The sequence below is a fragment of the Bidens hawaiensis genome, unplaced genomic scaffold, assembly GCF_021521415.1.
Source record: "Bidens hawaiensis isolate Kalapana, Puna unplaced genomic scaffold, B.hawaiensis_p1.1 tig00002553_1, whole genome shotgun sequence".
In the NCBI taxonomy this organism is placed as follows: Eukaryota; Viridiplantae; Streptophyta; class Magnoliopsida; order Asterales; family Asteraceae; genus Bidens; species Bidens hawaiensis.
In genome coordinates this window covers 1,538,996-1,559,415 of record NW_027491139.1, presented here as the reverse complement: position 1 = coordinate 1,559,415, position 20,420 = coordinate 1,538,996, and the positions used below count along the sequence as shown (strand labels likewise).

The following is a 20,420-nucleotide window of genomic DNA, read 5'->3' as shown; positions in this document are numbered from 1 at the left end:
CGCCGCCACCACCACTACCTCCTGACTACCATTGTCCCCGCCACCACTTCCATCTCATTGCCGCCGCCACCGCCGCACCACCATCGATGACTGACCACCACTACCACCATCATCATTGCCACCTTTTATTTTGTAAATTTTCTTTATTTTGAGGTATGCATTTTTGTTGTTTGTATTCCATTTTTGCAATTATTTTTTCCTACAAAACAACGTAAAGTAATAATTCATTCAATTATCATAAGTTAACAAACAAGACAAATGAATGGTAATAATTTATTTCATTCATCTATTCGTTCAATTTCCTCAACCATTCAATTCCATCCTCATTCCATTATCCCCTACTAAACACACCCTAAAGGTTGGTCCTGGTGGAACCGACCAACTTGTCTTACAACATGATGAACGACAAGTAATCGGACATCAAGACAAGTCTGATTAACACTAATCGATCAGCGAGCAACAACTGCACGCTATCAATAGCAAGTAGTAACTAAGTTAGTAGTTACTATTGCCAGAAGTCACTCATCAACATTAGTAAAATACTGTAGGCGATAACCGAATTAGTTATCTATCTATTCAAGCTGTTAGGGCGTTCTTTGTTGAAGCATTGCACATTTTCAAATAAAACCACCTACATAACGAAAATATTGGTAAGTACATATTCGTTTTTGTTTATCCGATTTAGCTTTGGAATGTCCATTGAAATACTACTATCTAAAAATGATTAAACACGATTAAGATACTTTATTAGGAGAATACAAACTATGCTATCCAAATAAACCCCTTGTAACTAGATTGATCTTGTTTTGTGTCACGATCACTTTATAGTTTATAGCATGTTAATATAATATTTTGTCTCTTCCGATATGTACCACCATCTAAAACACCTAGACTAACTAGTGTCTACAACCCATCACCTTACCACCATCAAAGACCAAACATCATCAACTCCACCAATTAACACCACCGACTATGCAATCATCATTGATATTAATTTATACAACCGCCCACCACAACCGCAGCCACCATCTCCAAAGTCAATGTCAAATAATCAAATACAAAATAATCAAATGTTTTACTAAATGACACCGTAGACATCAATCAAATGTTTAATTATCTTAAACCGTAACAACGTAAGATCTATAGTTTCCAGTTATAAAAAAATGCATTAAAAAGTCATACCTACTTCCCTTAATTATTGTCATCATCATGAAATTCGGCCATGCTTGCCTCTCATCTTCCATGAAACATCACAATTGTTTATACAAAATCATTATAAATATTAATATTATAAGAATTTTCTAAAGGTTTAGATTAATATATAGTTCTCGGTGTTAAAGAAAAATTGCTTGAACAGAAGAAAAGAAGCGTGTCATGTTTAATATATAGCTTTAACGTAATATCTGTGTAAATTTATATTTCTAAAGTAGTAACACGTAAGATAATGAAATGAAAACAGGGTCAAATCTTAAATTATATGGATCGTGGAATGCGTATACCTATGATCACGCGAGTTGTGGTTTTGTTCATCTAAAAATTCCAAGACCAATGTCGGATTTGATTCGTCAACAAAAAGTTAGATACAACCCATATAACTCTCCTAGTTGTGTCTTTTTATCTAAATATGTTACATGTTACGTGCACAATACAGTTATTCTCCTAATCATACACATCACGTGTGCCATTTAGTTATTGTTCTAATCATACACATCATGTGTATCGTCTTTGGTTTTTATACTTAAAAACAACAAAACAAACCGTAACGTGTACAAAAATATACACACACATGGTAGCATAGCCATTTTATGTAGAGAGGACATATTGGCTATCGAGCATATTTAGATTATTCGTGCATTGTGCTAAGACAGAATTTTATATTACTTTTGTGTTTTACCATTTGTATCATCAAAACGTGTTATTCGAAATAATTAAAAGTAAAATCATAACACATATAGTTTAAATGTTTGATGATGCAAACTTACAAACAATCAAAGCCAAACTCATACATGTTAGAATACATAAACTATACATTTGTCCGAATTCACTATACACGATTACCAATACGATCAAAATTACAAAACATACTATCATATGTTTGTTGGTGATGGTATACAAATAGCAAAGATGTGTATATTTTGTACGTAAGTTTAGTGATCTCTAGCACCAATGATTGTTTGGTATGTGCCATAAGCCCATAATAGACCATGTGCACTCATGGGGACCTTGGGGGTCATAATCCTGATACAAACGAGTCTGGTAACGGTCAACCGTGCTTTCATTGGACGCATCGGGTTACAACCCTTGTTTGAAGACATAAGGACGACCATGAAGAGTCATGTCACATGGACAAAGAAGACAATATATGTTGTGCATTTGGTTGTCTTTTATTGATCATGATTCATGTTGTATAACCATTACTATTGTACCATAATTATTGGACGAATTCAATATGAGTATATATATTTATAGACAAGTTGAATGAGCTAAACGTTTGATAAAATAAATAAATTACGATGACTTTTCAAGTTAACTACATTGTTATTTTAACGTTATAATTTTTAAGTTGTTTTGTGTATAGTGTTTTACAAACTAAGCAACGAAACAATCAAAAACGTTGTTTCATCTGACCTTGTCTATGAATCTATTGGGTCAATTATAAGTTATCCAACATTGACATGTTTGATATTTTTGTTTGTCAAACGCAAGAAAACCAAATTCCAGATAATATGTGCAAACGCAAGAAAACCAAATGCCAGATAATATGTGCAGAATATAATTATAAAAAATAATTTTTATTTGCCATTTTTCTTATTAGATTATAAAAAAAGTTATCATATTTATTTATTATTTTTTTTAATATTCATTTGTCCAACTATGGAGTCTCTATTTTATCACATTTGAGACTTGAATCTAATAAATTTTTATTTTTAAATGAAGTCTTTAGATAATTTGTTTTTACCATTTGACTGTGAATTATTGACACTTATTTATTATAGAACAATCAATTTTTATTGTTATCAATAACTCAAACCACTTTATATAACCATGCCATTTATATTCTTTTACAACCCACAAGACACCTAATCAATAAAAAATGGTCATAACTATGTTTTTTTTATGTTCTCTTACAACCCACAGGACAACTAATCAATAAAAAAATGGTTGTTTGATAGTTTATATTTCTAGCAATAAAAGACAAGTAATCCCACAGCTATCATAATTAGTTAAAACTAATAATTTATAGCATGGTTTTATAAGATCACCATTGATGACCAAAACCACCACCACCAATCATTGATCAACAAAACCAACCATCCAACACCACCAAGTCACCCACCACTCAAGCAATCATTAATGTTAATAAACCCCACCATCCAGCTCAATCCTCTCAAAAAGTCATCTTAAATGTGAAAGGAAGATATTATAATGTTTGTAACATTTAATCGGGCATATTGACAAATGAAAAAAAAATTAAAATAAAATAAAATTATTTTAACATTTTAGAAAATACTTCATCGAGTACACACATAATTTACAAAAGTCAATGATAATAAATACATCAACTTTCATGCATATACATATTAGAACAAAAAAAACAACATATTTCTATATAAATTTATCGGATAAAATACTAATAACTCTTTCATTTCCTTTCACTGTTTCATACATAAATAGTTTAAGTTACATGAAGTGTATAATATATCTCATATATAGTGTTAAAAGTTTAGTTCATAAACGAATATTCACTTATAATAAATTAGATGAATACTTAAAACTCACCAACACACGTAACACGTTTTTGATTACCAAAAGAACAACGTATCATAAGACACCACCTTGTGCAAGACTCATGATTGTCAAATGTATCATGTGAATGAAAATTAAGCTCATGAAACATTTTCTTGTAGTATAGTGGTCCGATGTTCAATTATACCTTGTTCACAAACTGCGTAGTTCTTTTTTGTCACTCGTGAAATTTAAACGAGAATACCTAGTATATATATTTTCTAAAACCGAGTATGTCACCAACTCGGTTATATATTCAAAACATATTCTCAATGTATCATTTAATTATTACCATAAAATACATATAGTTTTACAAGACACAACAAAAATAGTATAAACATAAATATAACTAGCAGTACATAGTAAAAACTAATTATATAAAAAATTTTAATTTCTATTTTAGATGGATATATTAATAATATTATTTCTATGTAGATGTATCATTCCATGATTAAAACAAGAACAGTAGAGTATTATTAGGGTATAAAATTCAGCACCTCTTCATTCTTCTCACATTTTCTTCATCAAATCATCTTTCTTGATCTTCAAACACCCATGGATACTCAAGATCACACACCACACACAACCCACTCAGGTTTCTTGATCTTTATAATATACTACTAATCATCATTGTTGATTCAAACACATCAACTGTGGTTATTGACTTAGAAAGTTGACCTTTTTGTTTATGTTGGTTTGCAGGACATGATGGTCATGGGGTTCACTTGTGTCACAGATGTGGGTGGCCTTTCCCAAACCCACACCCAAGTGCTAAACACAGAAGAGCCCACAAGAAGATCTGTGGAACCATTGAAGGTTACACTGTTTTGATTGGTTCACATGTGGTTTCAGATGATGATGAACATCACTCTGATGATGATACAGAACACACTCCAAGTGAAGGTTTTTTTTTGTTTTATATGTAAAATTTATTGGGTTTTTGTTAATTTTGTGAAATTTTCTTTCTTGAAGGTCCCAAGTTTGTTTTTTTATACTTAATTTGTTATTGGGCTTTGTTAATTTTGTGAAATTTGTTATCTTTAAGGTCCCAAGATTGTTTTTTTATACTTAATCTGTTACTGTTTTTATTTAATTTGAGAAATTTTCTTTCTTTAAGGTCCCAAGATTGTTTTTGTTTTATTTTTATTTTTACTTTTTAAGACCTAATTTGTTGTTGGGGGGTTTTGTTAATTTTGTGAAATTTGCTTTCTTTAAGGTCCCAAGATTTTTTTTATTTTTTTAATTATTTTTTAAGACCTAATATGTTGTTGGGGTTTTGTTAATTTTGTGAAATTTGCTTTCTTTAAGGTCCCAAGATTGTTTTTTTTAACACTAAATCTGTTGTTGGGGTTTTGTTAAGTTTTGAAATTTGTTTTTTTTAAGGCCCCAAAACTGGTGAGATCAAGGGAAGTATCTCTAGATCTGAAGATGAGTTTGCTGATGCAGCTACTGAATTTGTAGACACTGGATCTGCAAAGAAAACCCTTGAAAAAGATTTGTTTTTCTCATTCAAAGATGCTGAAAATGCTGGTGAGAGTTTGTTTTTTACTTGTTAATTATTGTTGAAGTATAGTATTAAATTGAATGTTTGTAATTGATGTTATTAAATAGATATGATATAATAGTATAATACCACCACTGGGAACAGTTAGGTAAAGTCATAAATACTCAATCTGTTATGTGTATTGAACGTGCCCACGTGTATAAATTGATTCAAGAAGTATTTGTTTTTAGAATGCTAATAGTCCTGATTTTTGGAGTGTTTAGCTATTTATTGCGGTTTCAAGTTGCATATGATCGAGTTATGGTTTTTGGGACCTTGGATGCAGTAATATTGATTATGTTTGTATAATTATATAGAGGTCAAAAAAAGCGGTTTTAGTTGCATATTTAGAGGTCAAGAAGTTCAGATTTTACAACAAAACTGATGCTCATTATGTAATTGTTTTGTTCATCTAATAAATTCTTCAATAACACGAATCCAAAATTGTCAAACAATTAATAGTTGTCTTCCATGGTCTGTTTTGTTACAATTAATTTTATGATCTCAAAAAGCATTGCCACATCAAACTACAAAATTTACCATTTTACATTTGGATTCTCTAATGCTAGTTTTATTTGTAATCTACAGATGCTAAGGAGGTGGTAAATGCTCCAATAGAGATTAACAAAGTCGATACTATTACTGAAGTTTCTGAGAAGACTGAAGAAACTGAGATAAAACCTGTTGGTGACTCGTCTGAGTCAAACCCTGGGTTGACCGAAACAAGTGATGTGGTCAAAGATGGAGTTGTGGCACCCGATCCCGAGCCAACTCATGTTTCCAAGTTACAAGAAGCAGGGGAGGAAAAGGGCCAAGAAAGTCAAACCTCTGAAACTATTACCGAAGAAGCTAAAGACTCGGAGGCTGCCAAAACGACCCCTGAAGCATCTGCAATTGTTGAAGGAATTAGTGATGAAACTAAGCAGGAGATAAAATCTGATTGTGAACATGTTTCAGAAGTTGTGAAAGAGTCTGAAGTTGTTGAAGAGATTAAGATTGAAAAGTCTGAATCTGATCATAATCATGTTGTAGAAGCTGCTAAAGAATCCGAAAGTGGTGAAACTGTTTCAGTTCTTACTGAAAAGGTGGATATTGGTGAACCGAATGAACAGATTCAGGAAGTTGTGAAGGAATCTGTTGCTGTTCTGACTGAAAGTAAGGATCTTGAAGCACCCGAATTGGAAAAGAGCTCAATAGAACAGATTCAAGAAGCTGTTAGTGAGCCCACTGCAGTTTTGATTGAAAAAGAGGATCTTGGCGGACCCCAGTTGGAAAAACAATTGATTGAACACATCCATGATGTTGTTGAAAAGCCCGAGTCTATTGTGACTGAAAAAGATCTTTGTATACCTGAATTGGAGGAAAGCTCAAAAGAACATATTAAAGTAGTGGAGGAAGCAGACACGGTTTTGACTGAAAAAGAGAATCTTGGTGGACCCCACTTGGAAAAACAATCAATAGAACACACCCATGAAGTTGTTGAAAAGCCTGATTCAATTGTGACTGAAAAGCAGGATCTTGGTGCACCCGAATCTGTTGTCGAAAAGCCTGATTCAGTTTTGAATGAAAAGGAGGATCTTGGTGCACACGAGTTGGAAAAATGTTCAAAAGATGAAGTTTTAGAACAAGAAGTCAGTAACGATCATATCGTTGTTGCTGATGTGAGCACTGAAACAATTACACTCAAAGATTCATCTGCTGATTTTGTTACCAATATCAAGGATGCGTCTTGTGTTGTTCCCGAACCTATTGTAGAAGGTAATGGCAAATTGTTGAATAATCAAGATTCTGGAGCTGATGTAACAGTTGATTCAAGCAGTCACAATAGCTTAGAGGGAACTTGGGGATCGGTCTCAGGTACATTTCTCGAATCTTTTCTTGTTTTCATGGGTAAAAGGGTCAAAAAGGCTCTTACTATTTTTTCATCCATAATTAATTTAAATATTGATTTAGAAAATATACATATATATATTTTATAAATAATCCAATTATATAAATGCAATGACTAGTCTTTGCAATTTAGTTTTGCATGATCAAGTCCCGAGGCATTTAAACTTAACGAAAAAGAAAGTTTAGGCGTTTAATAATGCAATATCGACCTTTAAAAGTTTAACAGATTTAATCATTCAAATTTCAAGTGAATGACTTGTGTACAATTTCAAGGAAAGTTGATGGATTTTTCATGACAATCCAGAAAAATCACTTTTTTTTTTAATAATGTTATACAGTGCTCTCCACTGCTTCAACTGATGCTGAAACTTTACAATCAATTGACAAGTCAAAAGTCAACTCTGGGAAGTCATATGCAGCAACATCTGACGTGCTCGAAACTTTAAAGTCAACTGAAAAGTCAAATGCCACACTAGTGGAACCGGAAAGCAAAACTTCTGAAGTGCAAGATGAATCTGAAGGACAAAAGAAAAATGAAGACGTTACAAACTTGAGCACTGGGAAACAGTCTACACCTCTAAAGAACCTGCTCGGTGAAGCCAGATCGCCAAGTGGCAAACAGCCTGAGCCCGTGGTTCAAAAAGAAGAAATTGTAGTGAACCCTCTGGTCAATGATGAGGCGTCGTCGCCACCAAAGCTGATTGAGGATGGTAAGAAAGTGAAGAAGAAGAGTAGAAGCTCATGGGTTCCGTTCGTATGCTGTTCTTCGGTAAATGCTGTTAAGTAGAGTATAATAATGCTCACGCAGTTACACTATTGGATAGTTTGATTGATCTTTGATTTGTTGAATTTGGGTGATGAAATTGTTGCTAGTTTTATATTTTGTATATTTTTGCTATACAGAATATCTTTTAAGTGATATATATTATAGAATGGTTTGTTTGTACTTGTAAATCTGGCACCAAACTTAAGATATTTGTTAAACTAAGATATATACTCTTTTGTCAAATGTCTGTTCATAAGATCTTTAAAATTGAAGTTCAATGAAAACCTGAATTTGGTGTTAATATGTAATGTAAATCAAGTACGTACTCTTTTGTTTGCTCGTTGTTAACTCGCTGTTTGATGTAGATATCGTAACATATATGTTTGTTTGCTTGATGCGAGTCTCTTCGATTTTTAGTGTAGAAACCTTAGCTTTAGTCTTTTGAAAAATGTCATATCAACTCAACTAAATGAAAGAAATTAAATTATATTAAACGCTCTTAACAGCAGTTTAGTAACGAGACTATTGCGTCGAAGGTCGGGGTGGTGCCCCGGTGATTGTGGTGACATGTAGGTGGGAGTCGCGGTGATTGATCCCTATTTTTTATGATTGTTTCGTCACTTAAATTTTTACATGTTCAAAATCCTATCATAGATTCCAATTTCCTTTTAAGTTACAAGAAAATTGATGCATGTACCATTGTCTTTCGGCTCGATAGTAATTTTGCAAGGCACATAACACTCAGTTATCAAGACACTGGCCAATGCATGTAGTGGCAAAGCTTGGATGTGAACGTCGGGGGCCGAACTCAAATTGTATAAAAAATAATCATAAACGAGGGGGGCCAAACTTAAATTTTCGGCCAAAAACGGTAAATTTACACTGCGTATAAAAAAATTCGGACGAAAAAACGGATACATTTACATTGCTGTGCAGAAAAACAGGGGGTCAGGGCCACCCCTGGCCCTGATGAAACTTCGCCATTGGACGCATGTACCCTTGTCTTTTGGTTATGAACGCTATCACATGATACATCATTAACATTCCGTCACTTTTAACCCTATGGTTAAAAGTAAAAAGAAACAAAAACAGAAACATGATAAAAATGAAGTAAAACTTGAAACTGGGCTTCACCAATCCAAAGCCCAGAAGAAGCAAGCCCAACATAGATTCATTCCATTGCCAATGAAAAAATTTTAAATTATAAGAAATATTAAAGGGGTGTAATGATTTATAGGAGAGATAAATTTGTTTTGGGTTTCAGGGTGTTCCGTCATTTCAAATGGCGGAGCCGACCATGATAGCATAATCTGTCTGGTGACATGGACGTTAATTTTGTGTCCGCCATTTCAAATGGCGGAAGTGAAATAAAAACCACATGTTCCGCCATTTGAAATGGCGGAACACAATTTTTACCCCTATAGGCTGCCCCTATACATTTTTCTCACTTCCGCCATTTGAAATGGCGTAAGTGAACAGTATTATCCTGACACATCTGACGAGGAGCTGCTAACCAAAAAACTATTCACTTCCGTCATTTGAAATGACGGATGTGAACAGTACCAACAAGTAATGACCTGACATGACATGACCTTTCTGGCACCTTTTTGACCACACTATTCACTTCCGCAATTTCAAATGGCGGAAGTTAACAGTGACTTTATGACACTTTTTTATGCATGCTTTCTTGACCACATATTTAAACTAACACACTATTTTAATATAATATTCACTTATGCCATTTCAAATGTCGTAAGTGAACAGTAAAATGTATAAATAAAAATATATTATTACTTTATATATAAAAATATCATACGTAATTAAGACTCAAAAAAGTATATTTTAAATAGGCGTTTTAATTTGTTTAGTAACCATACCTATAATTTTTTTTTTTGAAAATGGCAAATATGACAAATCGGCGTTTTAATGCGTCTTTAGGCAAGTGTTTACGAGTATAATTTGAAAATGACAAATATGTTGCCACTTAAGTTAATTAATGTTATCTTTGTAAACATTATGTGTTTCTAATGATGTTTATTATAAAATATTTATTACATATTAATTACATAAAATAAACAAAATTAATAGAAAAAATGAAAAAATAAATTACCTACTAAACATATTTTTTACCTTTATTTATTTACATATTTATTAAACAAACAAATTAATAAAGAATAGGTCCTACTAAACAAATTATAGGTATGGTCGTAAACACTCGCCTGAAGACGCACTAAAACGCCGATTTATCATATTTGTCATTTTCAAAAAAAAATTATAGGTATGGTTACTAAACAAATTAAAACTCCTATTTAAAATATATTTTTTTAAGTCTTAATTATGTATAATATTTTTATATATAAAGCAATAATATATTTTTATTTATAATTTTACTATTCACTTACGCCATTTGAAATGACATGAGTAAATATTATATTAAAATAGTGTGTTAGTTTAAATATGTGGTCAAGAAATCATGCATAAAAAAGGTGTCATAAAGTCACTGTTAACTTCCGCCATTTGAAATTGCGGAAGTGAATAGTGTGGTCAAAAAGGTGCCATCTGGTGACTCCAAAAGAAGGGGGAGCGACCACAGCGCGACACGTATAATTTTATCCCCCGTATTACGGGGGTTGTTTTATATTGTTTGTTCTAATATTTATTTATTTTTTTAATTTATATTTTTTTTATTGTATGAAAGTTAATAATATACTTATGGTTTGATGATAATTTGTTTCACAAATAAATGAGATGTTATAACCCGGTTTAAAAGCTATATGGTTTTGATGAGACACAAGACCCGTTTATTTTTTTTACTATGAAATTGGTTTTTTAATTATAAATAGTATTTATAAAAGTTAATAATATACTTATGGTTGTATGAGACCCAAGACCCGTTTATTTATTTTACTATCAAATTGGTTTTTAATTTAAATAATATATTTATATATATATATCTTTTTTAAAATAAATAAGATATTATTTTTTATTATATCCTATTTTATAGGATTTTTACATAAATAATTTGGTGAGAATAATTTTTAATTTAATGAGATGTTATAACCCGTTTAACGAATATCTGGGTTTGGTAAGACCCATACCCATTAATTTGGGTCAAATGCATGAGAAGCCTCCATTTAAAAGTCAAGCAAATCTGGTGACTCCAAAAGAAGGGGGAGCGATCACATCGCGACACGTATGATTTTTATCCCCCGTATTACGGGGGTTGTTTTATATTGTTTGTTATAATATTTATTTATTTTTTTAATTTATATATTTTTATTGTATGAAAGTTAATAATATACTTTTGGTTTGATGATAATTTGTTTCACAAATAAATGAGATGTTATAGCCCAGTTTAAAAGCTATATGGTTTTGATGAGACCCAAAACCCGTTTATATTTTTTACTATGAAATTGTTTTTTTAATTATAAATAGTATTTATAAAAGTTAATAATATACTTATGGTTGTATGAGACCCAAGACCCGTTTATTTCTTTTACTATCAAATTGGTTTTTTAATTTAAATAATATATATATATATATATATATATATATCTTTTTTAAAATAAATAAGATATTACTTTTTATTATATCCTATTTTATAGGATTTTTACATAAATAATTTGGTGAGAATAATTTTTAATTTAATGAGATGTTATAACCCGTTTAAGGAATATCTGGGTTTGGTAAGACCCATACCCATGAATTCGGGTCAAATGCATGAGAAGCCTCCATTTAAAAATCAAGCAAATCTGGTGACTCCAAAAAAAGGGGGAGCAGCCACATCGCGACACTTAGGATTTTTATGTCTTCGTTTATATATATATATATATATATATATATATATATTAACCCTTACCACGCCAACGACCACCACACCAATGTTTATTTAGTCCGTTGTTTTCTGTTAGCTAGTTTCAATGGCAGAGGCTGTTGTTCATGATGCTGTACTTGAGGAGATACGGATACGATTGGAGGCAAAGGACCTGAATAGTTACAAAATAGTGTGTTAGTCATGGTTCTCTTTAATCACAAGTCCTGGTTTCGTTAGCCGTCATCTGAACCTTAGTTATAACAAAGATCACTACAACAATCAACTTGCCCATAGAAAAGTTACTTTATTAAGGATTCCTATTTCCGCTAAACATTATCATCTTAAGCTTGTTGGTTCTTCCAATGGCCTCGTTTGCATCCTCATCTTCAATGCTTTTAGGTATAAGCTAGTAGTAGGCAATCCGTTGACTAGAGAGGTAAGACAACTGGAATACTCCCGTACCATTGGCGCTCTATCATGTTGGGGTTTTGGCTATGATTTATCAAAAGATGATTACAATGTCATTGTAGGGGTGCGGAAAGGCATGAAACAAACATGTTTTTGGATATTGAGTTTGAAATCAAATGAGTGGAGATGTATTGGAGATAAGAAGTGTAGTTTTTTAAATAGCCAGCCGGCTGGTATCTTATGCAATGGTGCACTTTACTGGATTATGATGGATAATAAGAACAAGAAGAAATTAATTATTTGTTATGATTTATCTAAAGAGGAATTTAAAGAATTCCTCATACCGGAAGGTGCAAGCTATATAAATTGCAAACTGGGAATTTTGAAAGAATGTTTGTGCTTATTTGGATGTCCGAATGATGACGGCGTATGGTTGATGAAAAAGTACAATGTAAACGAGTCATGGGAACGGGTAAATACTCTCATGATCGTGAGAAGAAATATGACATTGTACACTGGTTGAGATTGGGATTATCCAAGGATGAGGATGCATCATGGTTTTATCGTGCTTCTGAACATCTCCGTTGGGAGCATATGGATGCCCCTGTGTATGTGCAGAGCCTTGTATCTCCCCATGATAATGCAAGAGGAGTGCCAAAGTATTTTATTTCTTTGCCTTATTTTTTATAATTTTTTTATTAGAATTCACTTATCTTTTTTGTATGTCTTTCAGGACCAAATGCCCTGGTTTGATGCCAGTGAAACCAATACCGCATGTTGTGGTACGAATCTATCTTTTAGTATCCTGTGAATGATTATTTTGAGAAATTTGTGATTTATGGTTTCTAAATGTTTTCCACTTGTGAATTATGATTTCTATGAAATTCTTAAAATCATTTGAAATTAAGCAGAAGATCAAATCTGAAACCGAACATGTTCCTGAAGTTGTGAAAGAATCTGAAGCTGTTGAAGAAGTCAAGATTGAAAAGTCTGAATCTGATCATAGTCATGTTCAAGAAGTTGCTAATGAATCTGAAATTGATCAAACCGTTTTCAGTTTTAAATGAAAAGGTGGATTCTGTTGCAGTTTTAACTGAAAGAAAAGATGTTGAAGCACCAGAACTGGTAAAGAGCTCAACAGAACAAATTCAAGAGGCTGTTGAAGTTTCAATCGAAAAAGAGGATCTTGGTGGACCCCAGTTGGAAAAACAATCGATCGAACACACTCATGAAGTTGTAGGAAAGTCCGATTCTATTTTGACCGAAAAGACCTCGGTACACCAGAATTAGAGGAAACCTCAAAAGAACTAATTAAAGAAGTTGTGAAGGAACCCGACACGGTTTTGACTAAAAAGAGGATCTTGGTGGACTCCACTTGGGAATGCAATCACACAAGCCCATGGTTCAAAAAGATGAAGCCGGGTCAATGATGAGGCGTCGTCGCCACTCACCACCAAAGCTGATTGAGGATTTGAGGATCGTTTTGACTAACTTACGATAGTAGTTAAAATAAGATATATCTTTAGGTACTCTTAAACCATAATCCAAAGAAAACTGTGACATTATTGTTCATACGTTATTTAAAATAAGTATGTACTCTTGTGTGATATTGTATTAATTACTACCTCGGGTTTCGCTTAAAACCAACATTTTTGTTTGAAAGGTGGAAAAGGATAGGTTCTCGATGCTTGTGGGGTTATCGAAGAGAAACGTTGGTGTGGGTTTGATGATGTCTAGGTCTTGTGAAGAAGAAGAAGAAACTAGCGATCACCTACTCATCTACTGCTACTGCCCCACATTGGTTTGGCAATTTATTAGCATTTGGTGCAAAATCTCACCCAAGGGCCGACCCAATTTTTTGTAGACCCAAAGCGAACTCTAAAATTGGGGCCTTTCTTAGATTCCCTTACATGGGTCGGTTGGGTAACATGTTTGGTTAGGATTTGAGCAATTATCATATATCATATTCTTAGCAATTAGCAACATCAAAAGAATAAGTTCGGACTCAACTTTATCATAAATCTAAAGTACAAACTTCTAAAACAAATTTTTTAAAGCAACCAAACCATAGTCATTAAAACTGTTAGCCGTAGCTTTCAATTTGATTTATATTATAAATTTTTGTCATTGCCTATTGGACCCTCGAAACTTTAGTGGAGTCCCAAGCACTAAGCTACAAAAAGGTTATTTACTAATACAATCAACAATTATAATATACTAGTTTTTATCCCTACGGGGGTTAACTTATATTATTTGTTCTAATATTTATTTATTTTTGAATTTATATTTTTTTATTGTATGAAAGTTAATAATATATTTATGGTTTGATGATAAATTGTTTCATAAATAAATGAAATATTATAAACAGGTTTAAAAGATATATGGTTTTGATGAGACCCAAGACCCGTTTATTTCTTTTACTATAAAATTGATTTTTTAATTATAAATAATATATATGAAAGTTAATAATATACTTATGGTTTGATGAGACCCAACACCCGTTTATTTTTTTACTATAAAATTGATTTTTTTAATTTAAATAATATATATATATCTTTTTTAAAGTAAATAATATATTAGTTTTTAGTATATCCTATTTTATAGGATTTTTACATCAATAATTTGGTTAGAATAATTTTTGATTTAATGAGATGTTATAACTCGTTTAAGAAATATTTGGGTTTGGTAAGACCCATACCCATGAATTCGGGTCAAATGCATGAGAAGTCTCCATTTAAAAATCAAGCAAATCTGGTGACTCCAAAAAAAAGGGGAGCGACCACATCGCGACACATAAGATTTTTATGTTTTCGTTTATATATATTATAGATTAAAAGTTATTTTAAGTGGGGGCCTCAGCATATGAGGCCCAAAGCCCTAGCTTTGGTTTAAATAAACGACCGGCCGACCCTAAGTTTTGCTATTTGGGTGTGAAATCTTGCTCAAGTTAGGCTTTTCAAGGGATTATTATCACGGCTTGCTGGAGTATTTGTAAGAAGAAAAGTGAAACAATCTTTAACAACCATCCTGTGAATTTAACCGAAAAATAAATGGAATACATAATTAAAGTCTTTAAGCTATCTTTGGATTAAAAATAAATAGGTCTCTGTTAAGGAGTTTGTCTTGGAAAGATTGACGTATGTTTTCGTTTTCGTTGTAAGTTTCGTTTGGTTTATGGTCCAATGAAATAGAAACAAGTAAATTTTAAAATGAAATAAAACTTGAAACTGGGCTTCACAAGCCCAACGTAGATTCATTCCATTCCCAATGATAACTTGCTCCAAACCTATATAAGGAGCGAATTTAGGGTTACTGGTTCAAAATTGTTTTTGGAAGAATATAACCTTTGAATTTTTATTCGGTCCATATAGTTGTTATTCTGCTAGTTAATTAGTTTCAATGTCAGAGGTTGTTGATGACGATGTGCTTGAGGAGATACTGATACGATTGGATGTTAAGGATCTGAAGCGTTACAAGTGCGTGTGTAAGTCATGGCTTTCTTTAATCACAAGTCCACGTTTTGTTAGTCGTCATCTGAATCTTAGTTATGACAAAGATCGCCACAACAATGAACTTGGCCATAGAAGAATTACTGTGTTCCATCATCCTGGTTTAGTTGATCGTTATGTTCTTGTTGGTTCTTCTAATGGCCTCGTTTGCATCTTCTATGATGTTAATTTGAAGCTCATAGTAGGCAACCCGTTGACTAGAGAGGTAAGGCAACTGACATATCCCACCATCGGTGTACCATTATGTTGGGGTTTTGGTTATGATTCATCCACAGATGATTACAAGGTCATTGTAGGGGTTCGGAAAGGCGTGTTACAAATACGTTTTCGGATATTGAGTTTGAAATCAAATGTGTGGAGAGATGTTGGAGAAGAGAAGTATAATTCGTTTATGGGACGTGTTGGCATCTTATACAATGGTGCACTTCACTGGCTTGTAGAAGATCAAAATAAAAAGATGTTAATAATTTCTTATGATCTATGTAAAGAGGAATTTAAAGAGATACCCCAACCTGATTATGATGCAAGATATAAATGTACTTGGGTTAGACACGTGGGGATTATGAAAGAATGTTTGTGCATAGTTGGATCTTCTCGCTATACATGGTTGATGAAAAAGTACAATGTAAAAGAGTCGTGGGAACCAGTTGAAATCCCGTATGATGATAAGAAATATGATATTTTACACTTGTTGAGATTCGGATCGCCCAAGAATGATGCATTAGGCTTTTATTCTGCTTTGAAATATCACTATGTGATGTATACTGCTGCACCTTTATTTGTGGAGAGTCTTGTGTCTCCCCATAATAATGTTAGAGGAGTGCCAAGGTAATTTTTTTTCTTTGATTATATAATATTAGAGGTTTGCCTTGACTTATTATTTATTATCATAATTCACTTACTTTTTGGTATGTTCATCAGCTTCTGGACCAAATGCCCTAGTTTGATGCCGTTGAAGGAATCCGACAAGGTTATGACTGAAAAAGAGGATCTTGGTGAACCCCACTTGGAAAATCATTCAAATGAACCCCCTGTTCAGAAAGATGAAGATGCAGTCAATGATGAGCCGCACTCGACACCAAAGCTGATTGAGGATGGTAAGAAAGGGAGGAAGAAGGGTACAAGCTCATGGGCTCGTTTCGTATGTTGTTCTTCGGTAAATGCTGTTAAGTAGAATATGATGCACATGCAGTAACACTATTGGATCATTTGATTTGTTTAATTTGGGTGATGAAATTGTTGATAGTCTCGTATTTGTATATTTTTATACAAAAGATTGATCAAGATTGTTTCTTTTTAAGTGATACAGAATGGTTGGTTTATACACATGGGTGGACCCCACCCTTCAACAGACGCTTGGGGCGCTAATATGTTAACGAGAAAGGGGAAAGAGTGGTGGCGTCCACCCTATGGCGCCCCTTTTTAATCACATGGTGTGGTGTTGGGCGCTAAAGCATCTGATGTGGCCTCTTCACGCCAGTGGCGTGTGACCACAACAAACAGTCTTAGAACAACGAACAAGCTTTCTGATCCAACCTCCGGACCAAGCTTTGAATAGGAGCCTCTTAACCGAATCATCAACACCTTCAAAATTATAAAGCAAAACTTGTATATATACCCTTGTGAGGTTGCACATTCTTCATGTGTGACAGTGTGAGACGTTTTAGTCCATTTCTCACAGCCTTTTTAATTAGTTAAAAAGTATAAAAATGACACTTATAAATATAACATTGTATGTATTCAGTTTGTTCATGTGTGAATGCCAAAATCTAACTCTTAATCAACTCCCAATCAACATATGTTAAAAATTGACAAAACAGCTAGCTAAGAGCGTGTGTGTATGGCCCATGAACTAAGAAGGATATATACAAGGGCTTAAACCAGCTTGAAACAATTCACTAAAAGTTCCAATCACATCGAGCTTAAACCAGCTTAAGTCGAACTCAAGCCTTCATTTAAATTCATCTAATTCACTCCAATCACTCTAGATGCTTCCCTCTTCAATATTCCCTTTTCACTTAAACTTCATGGATGCGGTGTCAAAACCTTATGAGGTGCTCTCGGGATTAAATTTCGTATATACAGAAAAAATAAAATTTTATGGGTGCAAGTTACCCCATGGAAAATTTTATGCGTGCCTATGGCGGCGATTGTGGTGACACGTAGAGGTGCACAAAAAACCCGAACCCGGAACTGGACCCGAAAAAAATACCCGGGTTTTTAATACCTGACCCTACTGTAGGGTACAGATAGGGTATGCATTTAAGTACCAAAACCCGCACCCGGACATGATTTATACACGGTAATAGAGGTGCACAAATCGGGTTTTTCAAATACCCGGGTTCGGGTATGACCGTGTATTGGAAAATCGGTTATTGGTAATAACCGGGTTGGGTTCGGGTCCGGGTGTTGCCTCTAAAAACCATACCTTATGCATCGGGTTCTGGTCGGGTATAGAACCGGGTATTTTAAAACCGGGTATTTGAATACCCTATTTTCGGGTATTTAAAAAACCCTATTTGTGGGTTTTTTCTGGGCATTTTTCGGATATAAATTGGTTTTTTTAAAAGGTTGCACTTTTTAGGGGATATTTTTAAGGTATTTTTCGGGTATACATCGGGTATTTGAAATACCCGGTTTCGGGTATTGGAAAAACCCGGTTCCGGGTAGGGAACCGGTTCGGGTTTTCGGGTATTGCCGGGTACAAATCGGGTTCGGTTCGGGTTTTAGTACCGAAATGCATACCCTATCCGTACCCTATGGGTAGGGTCGGGCATTAAAAACCCGGGTATTAAAAACCAGCTCCAGGTTTTTATTTCGGATCCGGTTCCGGGTTTGGGTTTTTTGTGCACCTCTAAGCACAGGGGTTCAAACCTCCTGGACCAAAGCCCATAAACGTAACTGGATTAGGCTGTGGTGTTGGGCTTGAACCCCAAAAGCACGCGGGACATTTAAAAATCAGCGAGCAAACTAGGGTTACGATTCCTGTTAAGAATTCAAATTGAATCATTCAATGGCAGAGATTGATGTTCATGACGATATAGTTGAGGAGATACTGATACGGTTGGATGTCAAGGATCTGAAGCGTTACAAGTGCATGTGTAAGTCATGGTTTTCTTTAATCACAAGTCCTCGTTTCGTTAGACGTCATTTGAACCATAGTTGTAACAAAGATCACTACAACAATGAATTTGCCAATAGAAGAGTTTGTTTGTTCGAATGTTATATAGATTTCTTTCATTATTCTCGTCTTGTTGGTTCTTCCAATGGCCTCGTTTGCATCGCGTCTAAGTCTAAGCTTATGTTATGCAATCCGGTGACTAGAGAAGTAAGGCAACTGCCGTCTCACCCTATTTTCCCTATTTTCGATTTAACATCATGTTGGGGTTTTGGTTATGATTCATCCGTAGATGATTACAAGGTTATTATAGGGACCTGGAACGGCCATGATAAAAGATATTTTAATTTATTGAGTTTGAAATCAAATGAGTGGAGACTTGTTGGAGAAGCCAAGTTTAAGTGGTTTGATGGTCCAGCCGGTATCTTATGCAATGGCGCACTTCACTGGATGATTAGCGACGATGATGGAAACACGAAGACATAAATTATTTCTTATGATTTATCTAAAGAGGAATTTAAAGAAATTCACCTACCTAATGATGAAAGATACATACATTGCAAGCTCGGAGTTTTTAAAGAATGTCTGAGCATGTTTGGAAATTATTCTTTTTCTGTATGGTTGATGAAAAATTACAATGTAAAAGAGTCGTGGGAGCTGGTAAAGATTCGGCATGATGATGAGACAATATATGATATTGTACACACTTTTGGAGGATTGCCCAAGGGTGATGATGCATCGTGGCATTATAGTGCTTCGAAACGTCTCTGTTTGGAATATATGGCTGCCCCTGTATTTGTAGAGAGTCTTGTATCTCCGCATGATATTGCAAGATGAGACCCAAAGCTGATTTGAGGATGGTACGAAAGGGAGGAAGAAGGGTAGAAGCTCATGGCTTCGTTTTGCATGCTGTTCTTCGGTAAATGTTATTAACTAGAATATGATGAACATGCAGTATTACTTTTGGATAGTTTGATTGATCTTTAATTTTTTGAATTTTGGTGATGAAATTGTTGCTACTTTAATTTGTTGAATTTTCGTTTTACCTGTTTTGACCAACTTAAGATATATGTTGTTAAAATATGATATATCATCATGTGCTTATAACTTATAAGATCTTCAAAAATAATTCAAATAGGACATGAAATTAGATATCATAACTAAGCTAACTGTTGGAAAATTGGCATTAATAGGTAATGCACGATAGCACCATGTCTAACGACTGCATAACCGAACAACCACACAAGAAAAGAATAAATACAAACCAATATGTCACAATTCAAATTTTTTTTTAAATATTGGAATAGAAACATCAACTATCAAAACTAGAGAATCACGTTAATAATTACGAACACGTGACTTTTTATTTAGACATGATGTGTTGGTTAGATGAAACCAAAATGCATAGGAGCGTCTTTAACCATATGGGATGAACAAAGGAATGATTCTTTGACATACAGTTTGTTCTAACGAGTGGAGTAAACTGTAAAGCTGAAAGCAGAACTGCTACTCTTGAGTTAGACATCAATTGACCATAATGTGGTCAATGGTTTGAACCATATTGTTGAAAATAAAGTTGACAAGTT

General features: G+C 33.7%; 2 protein-coding genes and 1 pseudogene across 4 annotated transcripts; all 3 read left to right on the top strand.

Annotated features, from left to right (window-relative positions):
- Positions 1-4,288: 4,288 nt before the first annotated feature.
- On the top strand, positions 4,289-8,104 carry LOC143620355 (uncharacterized). 3 transcript variants are annotated; one of them, XM_077092060.1, is made up of 5 exons: positions 4,289-4,381; positions 4,489-4,683; positions 5,170-5,316; positions 5,948-7,186; positions 7,558-8,104. In XM_077092060.1, the coding sequence occupies exons 1-5, from the start codon at positions 4,342-4,344 to the stop codon at positions 8,004-8,006; spliced, it is 2,070 nt and encodes a 689-aa protein (XP_076948175.1). In that variant the 5' UTR covers positions 4,289-4,341; the 3' UTR covers positions 8,007-8,104. The 3 variants fall into 3 exon arrangements, with proteins under 3 accessions (XP_076948175.1, XP_076948176.1, XP_076948174.1); XM_077092061.1 differs by having other exon boundaries at positions 5,918-7,186; positions 7,639-8,104; XM_077092059.1 differs by having other exon boundaries at positions 5,918-7,186.
- Positions 8,105-15,257: 7,153 nt separating this feature from the next.
- Positions 15,258-17,050, top strand: LOC143620180 (F-box/kelch-repeat protein At3g23880-like). Its single transcript, XM_077091918.1, has one exon. It carries the CDS (start codon positions 15,607-15,609, stop codon positions 16,546-16,548), a length of 942 nt encoding a protein of 313 aa, XP_076948033.1. The 5' UTR covers positions 15,258-15,606; the 3' UTR covers positions 16,549-17,050.
- A 1,580-nt stretch (positions 17,051-18,630) lies between these two features.
- LOC143620257 (F-box protein CPR1-like) lies at positions 18,631-19,671 on the top strand (annotated as a pseudogene).
- Positions 19,672-20,420: the final 749 nt, after the last annotated feature.

What these genes read in the sequence shown, in the direction of transcription:
- LOC143620355 (XM_077092059.1), top strand. Translation starts at nt 4,342, where the DNA reads ATGGATACTCAAGATCACACACCACACACAACCCACTCAG. An exon ending in ACCACACACAACCCACTCAG is followed by an intron (nt 4,382 to 4,488) that starts GTTTCTTGATCT and finishes GTTGGTTTGCAG; the next exon opens with GACATGATGGTCATGGGGTT. An exon ending in AACTTGGGGATCGGTCTCAG is followed by an intron (nt 7,187 to 7,557) that starts GTACATTTCTCG and finishes AATGTTATACAG; the next exon opens with TGCTCTCCACTGCTTCAACT.
- LOC143620180 (XM_077091918.1), top strand. Translation starts at nt 15,607, where the DNA reads ATGTCAGAGGTTGTTGATGACGATGTGCTTGAGGAGATACTGATACGA.